The sequence below is a fragment of the Pinus tabuliformis genome, chromosome 1_2 (genome assembly GCF_031772625.1).
Source record: "Pinus tabuliformis cultivar Carrire ecotype Pingquan chromosome 1_2, CPIR1, whole genome shotgun sequence".
Lineage (NCBI taxonomy): Eukaryota > Viridiplantae > Streptophyta > Pinopsida > Pinales > Pinaceae > Pinus > Pinus tabuliformis.
The window spans coordinates 50218284-50239893 of record NC_142298.1 but is presented as its reverse complement, the minus strand read 5'-3'; the positions used below and the strand labels follow the sequence as shown (position 1 = coordinate 50239893).

Here is a 21610-nt window from a genome sequence, read left to right as displayed (position 1 = left end):
ATACATCTAAAACATTGTCCCTCTTCCTTACACTTACTGTTATTTTGTGAGCAATCTTGTGTGGACTGACATACACTAAACAGTGGTTACAGTGAACTCATTCTTGACAGTGGGCTGATCTTGTTTGACAGTAGCGTCCCATAAGCTTGCTGGCTACCTTCTTGTGTATTGTTGTATCTCTGAAGGGTTTGTTGGCTCATGTTTCTCGTATTCTGGTGATTAATCTTGAGCAGTGAACTCATCACATCACATAGGTGTATCTCTATCTCATCTTATTGCTTGTGATCATGCTCCTACTATTTTGAAGTCTTCTCTTGTTTTAATTGGTAAATTCAAATAAGTAAAAGAGAAATCGCAGTAAGCATACACAAGTGATAAAGAAATATTTTACATTAAAGTGTCCCTCACAATTGAGTCTTGTAATCTTGATTGACAAGTGATACTGGCTATATTAGTTATTAGTGATCTCATCTTGTTATCATTGGAGAACTTTTTACAAACTCGCTGAAGGCATCTTTAGTTGCCTCATCTTGCATCACATCTTACATGTTGTTTATCTCTTCCATCAGTGGTTCTAATCCCTTTTTGCAGCATTTGTCCACCTGGTGACTTGATACTTTAATTCCTGTTGTGCAAATGTTTAATTTGATTTGGGCATTGAAGGCACTGGTCTTTCACTTGACATATCTTAAGGATCTAATCCAATCTGATTGGATTATGCTCAAATTATCTCGTTTGCCTTATAATCATAATTCAAGCCACTAAGGGTTTCATTTGTATCTCCTCAGCTTGTTGATCCTCAACAAGTTCCTCACCCATCTTTCCTTTAAGGACTACCCCCCTAGCTTGTTTTAGGAGATAGCTAGAACGGAGAGGGCAGGGATCAGAGTGACAGCCCCTGCCCTGAGCATTGTCACTTAGTCGTACACTTTGAGCGACAACACTTCCAAAATGCATTGGCCTCGCAACTCATCAAAGGGAGTTGAATCCTTCTTAGAGTAGATGCTCATTGCAAAGCTACTCCATTCTGGTGGTAATACATTTAACACACAAAAAGTCATTTATGAATTAGAGATAGTTTCTCCAAGCCCTTGCAATTGATCTCTCAATTGAGAGATTCTCATTAGAAAGGATGTCATGTCTTCATCCTTTGACTTCCTCATCTTATATAGCTTATTCCGCAAAGACATCTTTTGTCCTGATGTACTTACAGAGTACAAATTCATTAGCTTATCGTACATAACCTTTGAAGTTTTCAAATTTGCAACAAATGGAACAAGAGGATCCTTAATGGATTCAACTATGATCCTTTGTTCCCTTACTTCCCCCTTCTTGTACTTTGCTAGATCTTGAGTCTTGTCTTCTGTAGGTTCAATAATTTCACTAGTAACATACTCCATTACCTCATGTTTAGTGAGTGCCAAGTCAATCCTTTTCTTCCATGCTAAGTAATTTGATGCTCCAACAAGTTTATCGCTCTCCTTGCAGAAAGAACCCATATGACCTGTAGATTCAAACATGACCTAATAATATGATACTTACTTGACAATAAAGGTTTTCTTTGATGACGTTTCCAACCTTCTTGATGCCTTCAAATATCCTTGAAAGGTGATTCCTAGGATTTCTCTAACAACAGCTTCCAAGAATGATGAATGATAACAAGATCTTTTTATGGTTCCTTTAAAGAGGTCTACCAATGTGTCTTCAACTAGATCCTTTCAATAGAGAATCTTTCTTGAAGTCTTCTTCTTCAGGTCTTTGAGAGTTTCCTTTTGTTGAGAAATGTAACTAGTTTCGTTCTTCATAATTGTTGTATTCATTTCAATATGTATCCTATGTAACAAACAAGAAAAAAAGAAACAAAAATTATTATTAAAGCATGGGTTTCATGTTGATTATTGATGGTCTTCTAGGTAAAACCATGTTCTTCGTGCTTCTAGGGTTTGTTAGGTCTTAGGATTTATTGTCATGAGTCAAAGGAGTCAACATCATGTTTAGAAGACCCTTCCGGGCAATTTGTAATTGTAAAAAAATAACATTTTTAATCTACAAAGTTCGGAATCTCCAAGAGTACAAGTCGGCCCTGGGATCCTCAAGTTGGCCTAAGAGGAGGGAATTCAACCCCTTGAGAAGGCTATATAAAGATCAGTTCGACTTCATTTGGGGACACTCTCACTCACAAGTTCGATCATCAAGAAAGAGTTCGATCTGTAGCGGGGAAGGTGCAGAAAAGGAGAACGAAGGTCTGGAAGAAGCTGGGAGGCCAAAATATCTTGTTTTTGGGCTCTATCCCTCTCACACATGCGAAATTATAGGGTTTTTGGGTTGTAGGAAGAGGCTGAAGTTGCAAGGCCAAGTTGCAGTAGGACGAAGTACAGAAACTGGTAGCTAGAAGGAAGGAAACTTTGTCTAGACCTCGTTGACCTTAGGAAGAGTTGTCTTGCTCTTGGAAGGTCCCAGACTGACGTCAAGTTAGAGTTTCTTCAGGAGCTGCAGGGCCGAAGTTGAAGGTCGAGTAGCAGTGCAGTAACTGGTAGATCGAAGTTACAGTGTGTAGTAGTTTGGTGTAGATACAAGAAAGACTTGAGGAAGGGCTAACTTGGTACTGGGAAAAGGACTTGGTCTAGGGATTGGGTCTTTGTATCTCATTTGAAGTAGATTCTAAGAAGAGAAGAGTTTTCGGGTTTTCCCCTTGGAGGGGTTTTGCCCTGGCTGAGAGCCTACATCTGTGTCCTCTTTTGTTGTTATTGCTTCTTGATATTGTTTGATGAAAAGATCTAACTAAAGGAACATAAAGAAGATAACTAAGATTCACAAGCAAGTATCAAGGTCAAAGAAAATAAGTTTAATAAGTTGCCACTTTACATTTTCTAACACCTTTTTCCTTCCCCTTGATAAGTAATTCCTTCTAGTGTCCTTTCGGTTGCCTTCCTTGTTCACCTTAGCTCTGATACCATGTTGGAAAATGAAAAATGGCAGCGATTAATTCTTATTTTCCTTAACCTTAATATTTGCTTGTGAACCTTGTTAATCTTCTTTATGTTCTTTAGTTAGATCTTTTCATCAAACAAATATCAAGAACGAAACAGCAACAATAGAGAAGACGGAAATTAGGCTCTTAGCCAGGGTAAAACCCCTCCAAGTGAAAACCTGAAAAACTCTTCTCTTCTTATAGAATCTGCTTCAGATGAGACACAAAGAACCAAACCCTAGACCAAGTCCTCCTCCAAGTACCAAGTCAGCCCCTCAACAAGTCCTTCCTTGATCCTGCACCAACCAACTTCAAACTACAACTTCAATCCTGCCAGCTTCAACACTGCAACTTGTCCTACCACTTTGACCCTGCAATTTTTGCCTTGCAGCTTCTTTAGAAACCCTATCTAGCCTCTTCCTAAGACCTTCCTAGAGCAAGACAACTCCTCCTAAGATCAACGAGGCCTAGATAGAGTATTCTTCCTTCTAGCTACAAGATATTTCACTTCGTCCTACTGCAACTCGGACCTACAACTTCGGCTTCTTTCTACAACACCAGAAACCCTAGACCTTCATACGTGTGAGAAAGATAGAGCCCAAAACAGAGAATTTTGCTTCGTTCTTGGATTCTTCTTGGCTCCTAGACCTTTGCTCTCCTTTTCTTTTGCTTCCCAACTAAAGATCGAACTTCTTATGTGATCGATCTTGTGGATGAGTGTGTCCCAAATGAGGTCGAACTATTCCTTTATATAGCCTTTCTAAGGGGTTGAATTCCATTCTTTAGGTCGACTTGTACTTTTGGAGATTCCAGGACTTTCTAGACTCAAAAATAATTATTTTTACAATTTTTTGCCCAGAAGGGTCTTATAAACATGATGTTGACTCCTTTGACTCAAGACAATAAATCCTAAGACCTAACAACCCTAGAAGCATGAAGAACATGCTTTTACCTAGAACACCATCAATAAAGAGCATGAAACCCTTGCTTTAATAATAATAATAACTTTTTCTTTTCTTCTCTTGTTTGTTACATAGGATATATATTGAAATGAGTACAATAACAATTGTGAAGACTGAAACTAGTTACCTTTCCAACAAATTTTGAGGCAGAACAAACCTTTATCTAAGGCATAATTTCAGTTGTCTGGGGCAAGAAGAATCCGAGCTCCTGGTGCCTAATTCAGGCTCCTTGTGAGACAGAATTTTGAGGCTATTTTGCAATGTTCAAAGGCCTAATTTTGGCCTTTCCTGAGGTCCTATTTGTGGGCAACTTCGCAGCAGTATGAGGCCCTTATTCGTGTGAAAATTCCTACACTAAAGGAACCCCTACTATAGCAAATCTGATTCTACTTCACCTACTTGATTTTTAATATACATTAACCAAGTTATTCTTTTGAATATTGAAGCAAATTACTTCTACAGCCTACAGTAATTAAATATTTGATCTCATGAAACAGAAAACAGAGCGAAAAACAAGATACATAGGACACACTTATTTTTGGACACAATAGTCCCTAGAAAAACCCAATGCGGGAAAACCAGTGTAGCAGTTCTAAGAGTTTATTATTATGCAAGAGAAATATTTGAATACATATCTAGGATGCTCACCTAGCAATCCTTTCTAGAGAAAAATACTGGGGGAAAATATGAGTGAGTTTTATCTTACTTCACCCAGCAGAATTCCGGGTGATCTGGCACAAGATTGGCTAACCCCGACTATTTCTACGTTGGCCCTGCGTCACCTTCTCTACCCTCTACGTCAGCTCTCCCGGCAGTTCCCAGCAGCTCTTGGCAATTCCAGCAGTTCCCGGCAGTTCTGGCAATTTTGGATTCTGCGTGACAGACAGCTTTTCTACTCTGCACTGGCCCTTCTGGCTCTGCATCAAGACTGCGTGGGCCCAGACTAGCCCAGTGTCAGCCTTTCCCGGCTACTACGCTGCCTCTCTGCAAGCTCTCTCTACCTCTCTGTCTTTATTCTCCGGAAAGTCTTTCCCCCAGATTCTCACTGCCCCTCTACTACTGAATGATCACTTAGTTCGAATTTCTCAGCTTCCTAGCCCCAGAAATCAAACTCCAGATCAATTCTCTCTCTCTCTCTCTCTCTCTCTCTCTCTCTCTCTCTGTGTGTGTTCCAAATGAACCCCAAGCTTCCATTTTATACTTTTCCTGTTGAGTCTTCAACGGCTAAGGTTAAGTCTCTAATCAACGGCTAAGATTAAAACATGAATTGATCCGCCTTCTAGATCATTCTCACCCATATTTTGATTAATACCCATTAATATTTTAATTTCCCTAAGTTTAGACTTAGGAACTCGATTAAAAATATTAATTATTTTAACAAAATATAATCTGGGTTTAATTTCACCAAGCGGTTTTTGGGTTCTTTAAAACTCATGTGCCTTAGCCTCTCCACCGATTTTCAAGGCTAGAGCACTTCTGATGCTACCAAAAACTAACACTCCCTCTTAGCAAGGAAAGTGCTCTAGCAACAATGACTACCTTCATGTTGCTCTGTTTCTGAAGCACCTCCTTTTTGCACTGTTGCTACCACCAACACTGTGTTACTGTTGCCCATGACACAACCACTGCCACTGCTGCATCTGTACCACAGATCCCTCTCAAACGCTGCATCTGTTATGCTGCTATCACTGCCACTGCTAACACTGCATCCGTATTGCAACTCAGTGGCTAAGAGAAGCAACTGAAAAACATCCAAAATTCGTTGAACTTAACTGTGTTTAGCATAATACAATGAATGTTCGAATCTGACTACTGTTGACCCTCTAAATCCTCTGCGCTGCTGCTAACTCATGCACTGCTGCCAACCTTTCTTTGCACTGATTAGTTTCTAGTCCCAAGCTACTGGATCTGTCTTCCAAACACTCTATTGCATCATCTGACACAGTCCATCTCGCTGCTGCTGAATCTTGGGCTCCCGTAGCAAGGAATTGATCCAAGAGGTGGACTCCTCAAGGATCCTGCCCACATGTAGTCCTCTTGACTACAGCTCAATATTGCCCCATCTCCATCCTGGAGATGCGTAGGCACTCATGGCATACTCTTCCTTGTCAATCTTTGCTGAAGCAGTCTTAAGATCATGTTTCTCATCCTTGTCCCTTTTCTTCAAGGACATTGGGATGCATAGTGGCCCATCTCACCACAACTGAAACATTTCACCTTCGAAATGTGCTTCTTTCACTTTGGCTTCTGATGTCCCTTCAATGCTAGAGTTGCGTTCCCCTCCTCCTCCTTCGTCTTTCTGCCACTCCCACTGCTGCCATTGAGGTTGACCTTCACTAGGTCCTCCTTAACTCCTCCTGTTGAAGAGTCGCCCACATCTCTTCCCATGAAAGTAGTTTTTCTCTACGCAATATGCTTTGGACGAAAACTAGCCATTCATCTGAGACTCCACTCAAGGCTATCCTCACCATCGTCACCATCGCAGTTGGCTGAGGAGTGGACCCCACTGCAGCAAGCTGATCTCTAGTGTCCTAAAGATGCTAAAGATAGAGGTTCACCCCTTCTCCTTTCTGCATCAAAGTCCGCTCCAACTTCTGCTCAAATACATCTTTCATTGTTCGAAAGAGCCTTCATACAAAGAAGACAAGGCTTCCCACATCTTTCGGGCTGTATCCTTGCCCTGCAAGTGTGAGAACACATGATCTTGAACTCCATCGAGAATGAGCCTCTTTGCCTTCCCCTGCTCGGCCTTGTAGTTCTTCTTTTCATCGTTGTCAGCAAGAACAGCTACAACACTATTGACATAGGCCTCAAGATCATATTCTTCCATAATAGCTAAGATTATGGTCTTCCATATGACATAGTTGGAAGCTCCTTCCAACCTGTCTTGATCTCTGAGCCCATGCAATGTCATCTTACCCAACTGTCGAACTGACTCCTGTAGTCACTACTTAGCACTGCTCAGCTGTTCAGCAAGTGAGAAATTCGAACTTTCTGGCGGAACGTTCTATGAGGAGAAAATTCCCCTTCTATGTGTCTTCGTTCTTTTCCAGTGGATTTCTGCCCCGACAAAAACTGCGTAGAGGCTCTGTGTCACTCCCTCTGCCTCTGCAAACTTACGAACTGGAAATCTTACCTCTCTGTCGTCTCACTCAGAGAGAGACTCCCTCGGTTCTACTTCTCGACAAGGACTACACAATCCCTTCGAGGGGATTCAAATTGTTGCCAAGTGCAGCTTTTGGCCTCACTGCTCAGTACTAGATCTGCTCTTCCTGTTTCAAAATCAATGCTCTGATACCATGTGAAAATTCCTACACTGAAGGAACCCCTACTGCAGTAAATCTGAATCTACTTCACCTACTTGATTTTTAATATACATTAACCAAGTTATTCTTCTAAATACTGAAGCAAATTACTTCTGCAGCCTACACTAATTAAATATTTGATCTCATGAAACAAAAAACAGAGCAAAGAACAAGATACATAGAACACACTTATTTTTTGACACAATAGTCCCGGAAAAAACCCAATGTGGAAAACCGATGCAGCAGTTCTGAGGGTTTATTATTATGCAGGAGAAATATCTGAATATATCTAGGATGCTCATCTAGCAATCCTTTACATAGAAAAATACTAGCGAAAAATCTGAGTGAGTTTTACCTCACTTCACCCGACAGAATTTCGGCTGATCCGACACAAGACTGGCTAACCCCGGCTATTTCTGCGCTGGCCCTGCGTTACCTTCTCTGCCCTTTGCGTCAGCTCTCCCAACATTCTGGCAGTTCCAAACGGTTCCGGTTGTTCCGACAGTTATGGATTCTGTGTGATAGGCAGCTTTTCTGCTCTGTGCTGGCCCTTCTGGCTCTATGTTAGGACTACGTGGGCCTAGACTGGCCCAACGTCAGCCTTTCCTGGCTACTGCGTTGCCTCTCTGCAAGCTCTCTCCACCTCTTTGTCAGTATTCTCCCGAAAGTCCTTCTCCGAGATTCTCATTGCCCCTCTGTTGCTGAATGATCACTTAGTTCGAATTTCTCAACCTCCTAGCTCCACAAATCGAACTCTGAATCAATTCTCTCTCTCTCTGTCTATTTCCAAATGAACCCCAAGCCTCCATTTTATACTTTTCTTGTTGAGTCTTCAACGACCGAGATTAAGTCTCTAATCAACGGCAAAGATTAAAACATGACTTGATCTGCCTTCTAGATCATTCTCACCCACATTTTTATTAATACCCATTAATATTTTAATTTCCCTATGTTTAGACCTACGTCACCGGATCCGCTGAGGGCAAGAGGTGGAACCGTGGATCCCCGAATCCAAAACTGGTACGGATACGGATACGCTAGGATCCGCATACAGTCAGTTAGTGACTTAGTTAACACAGTCGTGGGAATTTTTCGGTTGACTACAGTTCTGGTGGGTTTTGGAGGCGGATAACGCCGCGCAGATCTTCAGTTAACTGGTTAGATTAACTGCTGGTTAGCCGGTTAGATTAACTGTTGGTTAGCGTTAATAGAACGGTTGGTTAGCTGGTTATATAAAGATTTAAATAAAATTACGCGTCATGTTTTTTAATACTATCTGGCATATATATATAAGTTTTTTAATACCATCTGGCAGATATATATATAAAGATTTTATTAAGATTATGCGTGAAGTTTTTTAATACCTTCTTCCCGCATATATATATAGAAAAGATTTCAATAAAACTATGTGTCAAGGTTTTTTAATAACCTTTCAATATAAAAATTTTGATTTAATTAAAAAGTTTATTTTGAGGTTAATATATATGTATAATAAAGTTATTTTAATTTATTTTTAAATCAATATGTTTTTTTAATCTAATTTAATTAGAAAATTTATTTTGATGTTAATATATATATATATATAATAAAGTTATTTTAATTTATTTAGGCGTCATGTTTTTTAATACCATCTAGCATATATATATATATATATATATATATATATATATATATATATATATATATAGATAGATATATATATATATATATATATATATATATATATATACAAGTTTTTTAATAATCTGGCATATATATATATATAGATTTTATTAAAATTATGCGTGAAGTTTTTTAATACCATCTTCCCGTATATATATAGATAAAGATTTCAATAAAATTATGCGTAAAGTTTTTTTAATAACCTTTCAATATAAAGATTTCTGATTTAATTAAAAAGTTTATTTTGAGGTTAATATATATGTATAATAAAGTTATTTTAATTTATTTATTTTAAATCAATATGTTTTTTTAATAAGCTTTCAATATAAAGAACATATGTTAGGAGCTTAGTGCTTCCCTTAGTGTGGTGGCCAAGCTCTTCCTCCACTCACTAACTTGTGTCACTTTCAAGTGGCACTAACACTTACTTAAGTATAGCATAGAGTCCTTTGACCAGCTATGCGACTAGTTTCTTACCATGTTCCCCCGGCGTTATGATTACACCTCTTAAGTTGTATCGTTTACACATCTTTTCTAGGGCAAGTATGAAATGGTAAACCATTTGATACAATGCTTCTAACTCACTTTGTCTCACTGTGATATAAAGTGATGATATGATGAACTTTGTCGCATTGGCCTTGCATAGCGACCTGAAACTATAGTGTGATCAGAACTGTCCAACATCCCTCAAGGATGTGATAGGCAAGGTTCTGGCTCTATAGGCTTATTATGTTAGGCACAACCTTTTCAAATATGACCATGACATTCCTCCTTTCAAATTTAGTGTCGTAGTGGAGCCTCCCAGGCTATGAACAGATCATGACCATGAGCATAACACTATGGGAGATGATGTCATCAAGTTTTCTGATTTAATTAAAAAGTTTATTTTGATGTTAATATATATATAGAGAGAGAGAGTAAAGTTATTTTAAATCAATATATTTATGTTTAATAAATCATATGTTTTGTATTTCATTTTAAATTTTTTGTTTTTATAAGTCATAACTTTATGTTTGGTTGTTAAAAGTTAAAATATTTTTTAATTTTAGTTCTAATGTTGTGATTCATGAATGGTTTTGATTTTAAACATCAAATGTATTTTTTAAAATTTTAAAAAATATTATTATATATTTTTTTTAAATATTATTATATTTTTTTTACTTGTCGTATCCTCGCCATATCTGGATCCTGGCTTTTCAAAAATCCAACAGATCTATATTCGTATCCGGATCCGAATCCGTATCCGTATCCAGATCCGAATCCGGATCTGTATCCGTAACCTGGTAACTTAGGTTTAGACTTAGGAACTCCATCAAAAATATTAATTATTTTAATAAAATACAATTTGAGTGGAATTTCACCAAACGGTTTATGGGTTCTTTAAAACTCATGTAGCCTTAGCCTCTCCACCAATTTTCAAGGCTAGAGCATTTTCGATGCTACCAAAATCTAACAATTCGGCCTTTCTGTGGCAGAACTTCAATCACTTGAGGAATGATTTCAGATCATTTCTTGAAGGCAAAACTGAGTTGTGTTGAGATTTGGAGCAGCATTCAAGGCAAGGTTTTTGTGACATCTTCCTATTGTATTTATTGTTGGACAGAGATTCCTTACTGAGACAGTTTCAAAGCCTATTTGTCTGACTGTTGAGGAGTTATTAAGGGTCATTCCCATCCTGAGAAAGAGCCCACATGAATTCTATTGAGCCGCAGTGATTAAGGGCTTTCTTAGACAAGGTTTTTGACCGCAGAACAGAGTGGTTTCAGGTCTGCATTGAAGGATTGAATCTGCTTTTAGGCCGCAGACTTGGAGTGTTATCAAGGCTTGTGTTAGAGCAGAAAGAAAGGCTCTTGAGTCTCAAACAAATGAACGAATCAGGCTTGTTCTATGGGAAGTTTTATGGCTATGTTTGCCTCAACAAATTGAGGCTTATCAAAGACAGCACTGAGGGCAAAATCTGAAGCAGAAGTAAGAGATGTCTAACCATTGTTAAGGGCCAAAACCAGACTTGTGTTGAGGGTTGTCAAAGCAGCTGTTTGAACGACAGATTAGGAGCATTTTCAAGGACAGATCACTTGACAAATTCTAAAGTAAACAATGGTAGCGAAGGCATAAAACTAAGTTATGATCCCAAGCATTATTCTTGTTGATTGTTCAGCCCACATTTGAAACAGTTAGCGAAGTGTTGTGACAAGATTTTGGACAGAAGAGCAATAGCAGACATTTAGCAGCTTTCAAGAAGCAGACTGCGATACCATTGCATATAATATGTGATCTAAGCATGTATTGACAGAGATTAACAGGTTTTTGTATATCATTGTAAGTGGGTCATCGTCCTTGGTACGGGAGCCCACATTTATCACTCTATCTTTTATTTTCAGGGTGGTTGGGTGGTGCAAGGCGAAGAGTGAAGTCTCCCTCATGTTGGAGCCTGAGGTGGTGCTAGGGCAAGTTGGAGCTTGCAGGGTGTTGGAACATCCTTTCAATTTGTTAAAATATGGCAGCTTGGGGATGCAATTCTCCTAAAATATATCATATCTTTCAGTTCTGTTCGAACCTCCTATAATTAAATTTCATTTTTGACAATTCTAATATGATTTTCCAAAAATAGTAAGTCACATGTCAATTTGGAAGTGACTTTCCAAAAACAGAAAGTCATGTCTAAATGATCAAGGATGATCTCGACATATGGAATCTACTTTAAAATCAAATCAATCATGATTATACAAGTCAAGAATTAATATTTTTATCCTTACTAGTATTATTATTATTATTATTATTATTATAAAATAATATAAAGTCATTCACCTTTAATGGATTAATAAAAACGAATTTTCTCATGGAATAAGTAAATTAAATTGAGAATCTCTTACTTGGCAAATTGAACCTCTCTCTTGGAATAAAATAGTAACTCCACACTTAAGAGAATGTAACTCTCCCTCACTAATTCAATGTATGGCAAAAGTGTAACTCCTCATTAAATGCACTTGTAACTCCCTCATTCAATTCGATTTGTAACTCTCACCAAATATTCTCTCATGTTTAAGTGTAACTTTCTCTCCCTAATTCGAATTGTAACTCCTCAAAACAAGTGTACCTCTCTCTCTATTCTTGGGATGAGTTACACTTCTCCTCAAGTAACTCCTCCTTCATGGAATTCGATTCTCCTATTATTGGCTTTGGGCATGAATTCATTTTGTAACTCCTCTCTTTTCTCATCTATTTAAGCAAGAGAAAATGAGAGTTGAGTGTAGCATGTTCATTGTGAAGAAAAAGAGCAAGTGTTGAGTGTGTGCAAGAGAAGTGTGAGAGCAAATGAAGAGTAAGAGCAAGGGAAGAGCTAGAGCAAGTGTGAAGAACAAAATTTGATCAAGAGAAGGAGATCTTCAAGCAAAGAGCAAGAACACTTCAGCTGCAAGTTGATCAGACATTGGTGACTTTATTCATTCTCATTCTCTCTTTGTGTGTGTACTCTACTGAACAATTGAAGAAATCTAATAGAATAAGAACCATTTGGGTTTTCCCCTTGTGGGTTTTGCCCTGGTCATTGGACCTAACTCTTAGTATTTTATATTTGTGTTTGGTTGTCTCCATATGATCCTTAAGTTTATGTTCTATCTACAATTGTTAATCTGAAAAGTTTTGAAGACAAAATTTGCATTCTAAGTAATTATAACAGCATAGAACATTCAGTTTTCTGCAAAGTACATTCAGTTTTGTGCAAAGTACATTAAGCGTTCTGCAAAGTATATTCAATTCCATTCAGTTTTCTGCAAAGTACATTAAGCGTTTGTTGGAAAATGTAACTATGTTCGGTCTTCAACAATGTACTTGAGTCATCATGTAATGTACTTGTCAAAAGAATAAAGAAAGAATTTTTGTTATTATTATTGTGACTTATTAAAGCATGGGTTTCATGCTTGGTTCACCATGTTTTAGGTCAAAGTCCCCATTGAGGACTTCTAAGATTTATTCTGAGTCTATAGAGTCATTGTACATTTAAAGAGACCCTTCTTGGGATTTTGAATCATGTAAAAAGGTTAAGTATTGAGTCAAATATGAATTATGTAACCTCCACACCATGTCGGCCTAGAAGAAGATCAAGTCGGCCTAAGGACCCTATTCGACCCCACATGAAGCCTATAAAAGGAAGCTCATCGAATTCATTTGGACCATCATTCTCACACACAAGTTCGAAATCTACTGTAGCTGGGAAAAAGTGTGAAGTTCTCTTGCAACTGGGGAAGAGTGCGAAGTCTATTGTCGGGAAGTCGAAATGAATGTGAGTTTAGGGAAGTCCAAGGAGAAAGGAAAAATCGAAATTTTGGTGCCTCTCTCTCTCTGTTTCGTGGTCTAGATTGGGAGATCAAAGTCTCCTAAGTTTTGTTGTTCCCGGAAGCTGCTACCTAGTCGAAGTTACTATAAGGGGTCGAAGATCTGGGAGGTTGACTTGGTGTGGAGGGAAAGTCTGGTCTTGGTCTACGGTGAAAAGTCTCAAATAATACTATTGAAAGGAAGAATTATCTTGACTGGGTTTTCCCCTTGAGGGGGGTTTTGTCCTGGCATGTGCCTATATCTTGTGTCTCTTGTTTTGTGATCTTCATACACACATAATATGGTAATTTCTTGATGAAATATAAAATAATAAAGAAGTAAAAGAAACCAACGCACTCACAAGTAATTATCAAGAAAGGAGAATCCAACCCTAATATAATTACTTTGATTTTCCAACATGGTATCGAAGCTAAGGACAGGAAGAGTCGAAGATCACTTTGTTGGCATGGATTCTCCCTCTATGATGAACTACATAAGAATGGGTTTCAACCTTGCTAGAAGCTGGATCAAGAAGGTCATCTACTACTTGTTCAACAAGGTCAAGAGTCAAGGATTCTTCGCTGCTCTTACAGGTTCTCTGACTGATGACTATGTTGTTAGAGGCCTAGGATCAACATCGTTGAAGCTGGATAATGGATCAAAATTGCATTCTATATGTTCCAAGTTTGAAAAAGAATTTGTTTTTTATTGTTTAGAAGATAAAAGGGAAATAATTGTTTTTGTTGATGGAAAAGTATTGGTTTGGGAAAAAGACTCTAGTATTGATAATGCTAGGGTTATTGAAGTTCGTGAAACTAATGAAACTAGGTCTAAAGAGATATTAGACCTCATCCATTCCGATGTGTGTGGGCCCATGTCTGACAAATCACTTGGAGGTCATCTCTACTATGTAACATTCATTGATGACCATTCTAGAAAGATAATCCCGAACAAAATGGATTGGCCAAAAGGAAGAATAGGTCAATTGAAAAAGGCATTCGAACTATGCTCCTTGATCAAGATCTACCAAAGTTCTTATGGAAAGAAGCAGCGATGATAGCCATATATATTCAAAATAGGAGTCCTCATAAGGGTTTTGATAATACAACACCCGAAGGAGTATTCACAAGAAAGAAGTCGAGTGTGGATCACCTCTGAATCTTTGGAAGACCAGCATATATTCATGTTTTGTAAGACATCTGTTATATTTTCAAGAAGTATGAAGGAGAACCTCTCAGGAAAAGGTAGGTCAAGGAACAAAGGTATGCTTTAAATACATTGATTTCTTTATATCGAAAGGATTATTCATTTGGCAGTCTATTACTAACATTGTTATGTCTAGCTATATTGAATCATAATGATTTTTGTTTTTGGGTGATTCATCTCTTGATAAATCTACCCACCCCTCTCATATTCTGAACTGATTTTGTAGAACCCTAGAAAGGTTTGGGAAAACCCTAACCGAAGGGTATGCTAATGTGAATGTCTGAAACCCTAAATTTCTTAGGGATATTACAATATGCTATTTGAAGTTTGATGATGTCATATTTGGGATTTTGGTATGATCCCTAACTTGTTAAGGTTGAATGATAAGGTCTAAAATCCAAAACCTTTGAAGTTTTGGTAATGTTGGGTTTGCTATGTTTCTACATTGAAACCCTAGTTCATTAGGGTTTGGTGGAATGTGTGAGCAAGACCCTTATATTGACTTAGAAATGATTTCCTTGGTATGTGTGTGTTTGTCTGATCAAACCCTAGTTTAATGTAGTTTGTATATCTAACTCTTATTTGATGTTTTTGTGAAGTTGGGTTTGACTAACACATGATATGAAATATATTTGCATGATGATGAAATCTAGGTATGTATAGAAATGTCCTTTTGGTTGAAAGTTGAAACCCTAGCTTGGTCTAGATCAGATATATTAATGTTGTTGGACATATGATATGAATGATTATGAATTCCTAGATATATGTGTTGACCTAGTTATTGATGGTCATAAGTCTTAGGATTTAATGGAAATCCTTGTCTGAAATTCTAGGATGATGATATTTGGAAATCTAGGGTTTTATAGCTAAACCCTAGTGAAGTTGAATTGATATAACAATATGAAATCTATTAAATGATTGTTGAAAAATGAAAATCTATGGTTTTGCAGCTAAATCCTAGTAGCAACATTGTCTAGTGTGGAATGCAATAATCTAAGATCTATGTATTTAATGATTGTTGACATTGTGAAAAATGGAATTATAGGGTTTTTGAGTTGAACCTTAGTCAAAGTAAAATCTCTGAAATATGATAATTTGAGATTTGTGTAAGATTGTTGAAATTGTGAAAATGGAATTCTAGGGTTTTGGAGTTGAACCTTAGTCGTAGTACAATAATAATCTAGGAGGAAAGTACAATAATGTGGAAGTGGTGCACCTAGGCTTGCCTTAATGGCAAGTGTGATCAAGCCCAAGTGGTAATATTTCAAGCCCAGATGGCACAAATAACTGTTGGAATGATGCACTGCGCTGCCTTTGTGAAACTGTGTTGTCTGTTGCAAAGAGGTTGCTAGAAACCCCACCTTCGATGCTCAGAAAATTACGGGAAATTAACCCTGGCCTCTCCACCAAATACCCAAAATAACCCACAAAGGAATTGACCAAATGTTGACTTCAGAATTTTGGCCCCAATTCTCCTTAGCTCCTCTAGCTGCTAGTTGAGTTGGGACCTCTGTTTGACCCCTTAGATCTACCCAGAAAATTCTATAAAATTAGGAGTGTGATCCTTGCCCAAAACCCAAAAAAACCCAAAAAGTGTTTCCCTTGGTTCCAACCTTCAAAATTGACCCTTCACAACTTGGCCCTCCAATTTTGAATTATGTTGTTGTGACTGATCATGTCAATCTCTACTCTCCCAACTCCAGCAATCCTCCTCAAATGGCCCTCCAAATGATCTCCTACTTCTCCTAGCCATCTCCAGCTCTACAATTCCTTCCTCCAACTCCCACGTGAGCTCAGTGATGGCTCTCTACGCAGGCCTAAGTGATTGTAAATCGAACTACTCCAATGCAGCAACCTCCTACTCCAAAACTCTTCCGAAAGGTTGATCCTCCATTGTAGCTCCAATGCCCAAACTCCCCCAGCAGTTGCTGCCTGAATGAACCCACAAGCAACACCTACGTGTTCCCCTTCTACGTCCTCCAAAAACACGCACTGGCTGAAACAAATATCGAATGATGTGACTCTGAAACTCCACTGGCTCTCCTCCAAGGTAGTATGAATTGTCTTCCTAGGGTGGCACTCGAAGTCCACCAAAGCAAGGGTTGAGATCTCTGCTCGGAGACACTTGTGTGCTAAACAACACAGTAACCCAGCTAAGTAGCTTGAGCAACTAAGGTTGAGTTCAATATGTCAAAAAGATACCAAATGAAGCTGACCCTCCTCTATTTATAATTTGTGGGCCTCTTTTGCCATGTGGGCCCCCTCTAACTAGCAATTCGACGTTCCCTCCTTAGTCATTCGAACTTCCCTCTAAGGTGGTGCATATTTCCTCATGTGAGTGGCCCCCACGTTATGCCAACAAAACATTTTGGCCCCTTTTTCCTTCCCAAATCTTTTCCAAAAATCACATGGGTCCCATGGCTTCCAAAATTGTCAAAATTGTAGAATAAATAAACCTGTAACAATTTAATTTCGGAAGGGACATTACAAAATAATCAAATGTTATGGATTCTTTTAGAATTAATGTGTTGATAAAAGATATCTAGGAATAATTATGAAACAATTTAAAGGAGATCTTAAAAGATAGCTCTCACAAGGTACCCTATTGGTAGGTTGAATCCCTGTAGCAAAGTTCAAACCAAATACTAGTGGAGTAGAATGCAGATTAATCCTCCCCGCTGCATTTAAATATAGAAAATTGGAACAACTTCTTAGGTCGTTCCTCTAGGGCAAGCAAGGAAAGACAAAAGGTTAACCCCTAGATGTTTGGGATATTTGTATCTAGCTACAAGAAGTGAGTGACATTACAAGGTATTTCATTATCCACAAATGGATAGTGAGGGTTATGTATGGGAATGCTCCTTACTAGTTCCTTCCCTGTCATCACATCCAAGTTGTCGTCCATGTAGGTGAGATTAAGGTCCTTTTTGCGATTTGTCATATTATTGGTCAAGCAATGGCATTTAGAATCCCAAGATCAAGTTCTCAAGAGGGTGTGGATTTCTCACCACACATACAATGTTGGAACATTGCATAACATTGTGCTTGACTAAGCTTGCATCCATCCTAACTCATGCACTCTTTTGTCATTGTTGTTCATTGAAAACATAGAGAAGAGGGCCCTAACATCACCTTCCTTAACAAGCTTTGATAGTGGCTTGAGTAGTTCAAATGAAACCCCAAAAGCATATCTATTTATCCAATACAGAAATGAAATGGCTAGATTGTAAACTTTATCAGCATCAACTTACAAGTCTTTTATGACCCTGCAAAAGAAAGCAGATGATTTCAATTGTATTTGAGGTTCATCAGATTACGAAAACTTTAACAAAATTTACCTGTGGATCATCTAACAGCAAGAGTAACCTAGCAGTTATTTCTGCTGAAGTAATTTTCTCTGATAGGAAATACTCTGTCAGGTTTGAAAGTTGTGACAGACAACAAAGTACAACTCCATAGTAAAGTCTGTTTAAAATTTAAAAACAAGAAGGAACATTTATAGGAACAAAAATCAATACAGTAGCTTACATTTTTTAGAACAGAAACCTAATTTACCTTGTGCAACAAGAACTTTGTATCCTTAACTTCCACAACATAGTCAGTAGGCACTTCAACAGAAACTGTCCTGCTTCAAAGAAAAGGAAAAAAAAACTTAGTGACCACATTGGCCCTACAGAACGAAGTTTGTCTATTCAGCAGCAAACCATAAACTAAATACTTCAAAGATGGTAATACTCTCACAAAGGAACAAGATATTTCTATTAGTCTATAGAGAAGAACAAACAAACAAAGTGGTCAACAGCATCAAATCCAATGCCTACAATCTTTTACGAGACAGACAATACAAATATGTGCAACACTGAAGATCCAAATGGATCACAAAACATAAATGGATCAAACGCTAGACAAATCAATAGCTGGGATTTTCTTCCTTTTGCGTTCAGGGAATTCCTCCAACCAAAGACATCAAAAGAGAAAATACAGTCATACAGGCAAAAAATAAAATCTGGTTGCTATCCTGTTTTCTACGTACGGAAGTCTTGGCTATAAAATAATGACACAACTTCATGGTAACAAGATCAGTTTTGATAGTTGATGAATATTACCTCGATAAATTTTTGAAGATTTATAAATGCACAAACATGTTTGTCTTGTAGGAGATTACTTAGTCTTGAGATTTTGAGCAAAATATGTCAAGTCAGTCCAAACACCAAAATATTTGAAATCAAACTGTCAACCCTATATATGTAGAAGAAATCTGAAATCTTGGATGAAAAATAAATATAAATGCTTGAAAGTATCCACTTGTCAGCTAGCTATTATTGGTAATAAATATAGTGAATTCTGCACAAACACACCACTACTAATGCTACTCCACCATCAATATGTTCTTCCAATAGGAAATATACCAAATACACTAAATGTAGTATTGACAGTTGTATGCAAATTTTTTCAAATTCAAATTTTGATATTTCATATGATCCTCAAGTTTTTCCCCTTTCCAAGTAAATGAACTCAAGGATGCTTCAGTTTCAACTCCTTGAACTTGATTCTTTGTGATGTCCCTTTCCAGTCCGTACAAGCATGAAAGAGTCATAGCCTAACTGGATCCTGTGGGCTATTGACAGAAAATAAAAGGGTCACCAGAATAAAATAAATAATAATTAAATAAAGGTGGTAAAAGTCACTTCAAGAAAAATAAAGTGATCCATGGTTTTTGTTTACCAGCCATGGTTTTCAGAGAAGGAAAATATTATTAATAGTAGAAGGAGACTCAAGGGAAGGGCGTGAAGAAATTATTTATGAATTATCAAGGAGCTTGAGCAGCTTTCTGAGTGAGGGAAAAACCCTCATTTCCCAGTTTCGATGTCGAGATACACACCCTAGCTAGCAGCGGTTGGTTTCGGTGGTTGTAAAGCCACCCTAGCTAGCCATTGTGATCATTGTAGAGAAACTGAGTCAAATCCATCAGGGGGTCGAATTGTCAAAGACGAGGCCGAAATCCTTGAGTAACAGCAAATTGATTCACAGCTGAGTGGAGGTCGAATCCATTCGATTCTAAGAGGCTGAATTGCATATTTGTTGGTGTTGATTTGGGGTAGCATCGGATGTGCTCTAGCCACGAAAATTGGTGGAGCTAAGGCACATGAGATCTCCAACACCCAGAAAGGATTTGGGCAGATTCTAAACAGTTTGGGAGATATTAAAATAATTAATATTTTTAATGGAGTCCCTAAGTCTGAACTTAGGGAAAATAAAATATTAATGTGTATTAATATAAAACTGTGTTAGAATGGTCCAAAAGTCATGGATCAAGCCAAATCTAATCTTAGACGTTGATTAGGGACTTAATCTCGGCCGTTGATTTGTCAACGAGAAAAGTATAAGAGGAGGCTTGAGGGTCACTTGGAGAACACACTGAGGGAGACCAGTCAATTCAATTTCTGGAGCAGGGTTAGCTGAGAAATTGAACCAGTGGTCTGGTGAGCAGTCAAGAGGCAGCAAATACGAAGCAGAGAGGCGGGATCAACCACTGGAGATCAGCATTGAAGCAGGAGAGGCAGACGCAGAGGCAGCAGAAGACTGCACAGTCACTTGTTGGGCCTGCATGAGTGACGCAGAGAGGCCCAGGGCTGACGCAGTCAAGAAGGGGCTGACGCAGAGGGTTTGAGAGCCATGTAGAGGTCAGTCGGGTTGACGTTGGGATTGGGAGAAGCGCTGGAGAATATTATCTCTCTATGGGTAAGCCAATTTGGCACCCTGTTGTACAGAAAAATTACTGAATAATAAAATCCTCCCTTGTTACACTAGTTTTCCCACATTGGGTTTTTCCGGGGACTGTTGTCCAAAATATTTGTGTCAATGTGTTAATGCTTGTGCATATGTTTGTTTCTATATTACGGTGTGATATCTGCAGCGGTATTTATTTTAACGTTTATTGAAGTAATTTCATAAATAACTTATTGTGGAATAAGTAGGAAAAATAAATCAGTCGCTGCAGTGATAGAATTTTCACAGTTGGGAACAAATTTGTGGTGCTTCAGGGGGTCGAGTTAATTGAATTTAAGGAGGCAAATCATCAAATTCTTCAGGGCTAGACTATTGTTGCATTTTCCATAATTAATTGATGGCCGCATTGCTAATCCGAGTAGCTAAGCAAATTGTTGGCGGACGAGTGGCTGCCATTTTCGGGAGGCCAAGAGCGTGATATTTAGAGGTCGAGTCTGCAATCTTTTTGGAGGTCGAGTTCTCTTCTCACAGGGGCCGAAATGATTCTTAACTGGTGGGCCAAATTGCATTTTCTGGGAGGGCTTAAATTGCCCGTAGCAAGGGGTTTGAAATATTCAGCCAAAATTATCAAGGAGATCAAGTGCAAGCATTTTCAAAACTAACTCCCCAGGTTTTACTTCAAGTATCTATGTGAATTTCCTCCAGAGAATTCCATTAATAAAATATTGTCAAAGCTTAAGCATTCATTGAGTTTCTAGTTTTACATTATTTATATTGCTAGCAATTTTATAGTGTGAATTTGTGAAAAAATTATGGTCTCTTTGGAAGGGAGATTCATGGTATAATATTCTCAAGTAAATTCCTTGCAAAGATAATATCAAGGAATATTACAGAGGTATCAGAGTTGGTGTTCCTGTCAGCCTGAAAGAGTTGCCACAATTGATGATTCCAAGAGATCAACAACACACAACCTATAAGAAGAAAAAAAAGGAAAAGTAGAATCCCCACTTAGAATGGGAGGAAGAAGGAAAAATGGGGGACTGCGAGGAACGACCTTGGGAAAGCTTCAAACACATATTGAATGATTTAGCTGAAGGGCAACAAGAGATAGTCCAGGAGATATCCAAAGGACAGCGCGAGATGACCCAAGAATTAGCCAAAGGACAAAACGAGGTGGCCCAGATGATAACCAAATTGCATCATGAGATGGCCCAGGCCCAAAAAGATGTTTCCAGAAAGACAAGACACAAGTGAGAAATCTCTATCGAAGTTAGTGGAAAACTCAACCACCTATGTGTTAGCTAATACAGCTACTTGTTTCTCCCCCTTTTCGTTCTTCTTGTTTGGACATTGACCTACATAGTGGCCAAATTTGTGACATGCAAAGCACTTAACTTTGCTCATGTCCTCTCCAACTCCTAAGGTACCTTTCCCTCATGTGTTCTTCTTCCCCTTACCCT

At 38.2% G+C, this 21610-nt stretch overlaps 1 protein-coding gene across 2 annotated transcripts in view; it reads right to left on the bottom strand.

Moving 5' to 3' along the window:
- Positions 1–21610, bottom strand: part of LOC149204361 (BTB/POZ domain-containing protein At1g67900-like) — a 135600-nt gene that overhangs the window by 17778 nt on the left and 96212 nt on the right. The window contains exon 2 of one of the 2 annotated variants that reach the window (XM_089394697.1): positions 17976–18048. In XM_089394697.1, the coding sequence (XP_089250823.1) occupies positions 17976–18048 (73 nt within the window). The remainder of the gene's footprint in view (positions 1–17975; positions 18049–21610) is intronic. The other variant, XM_089394698.1, reaches the window with a different exon arrangement.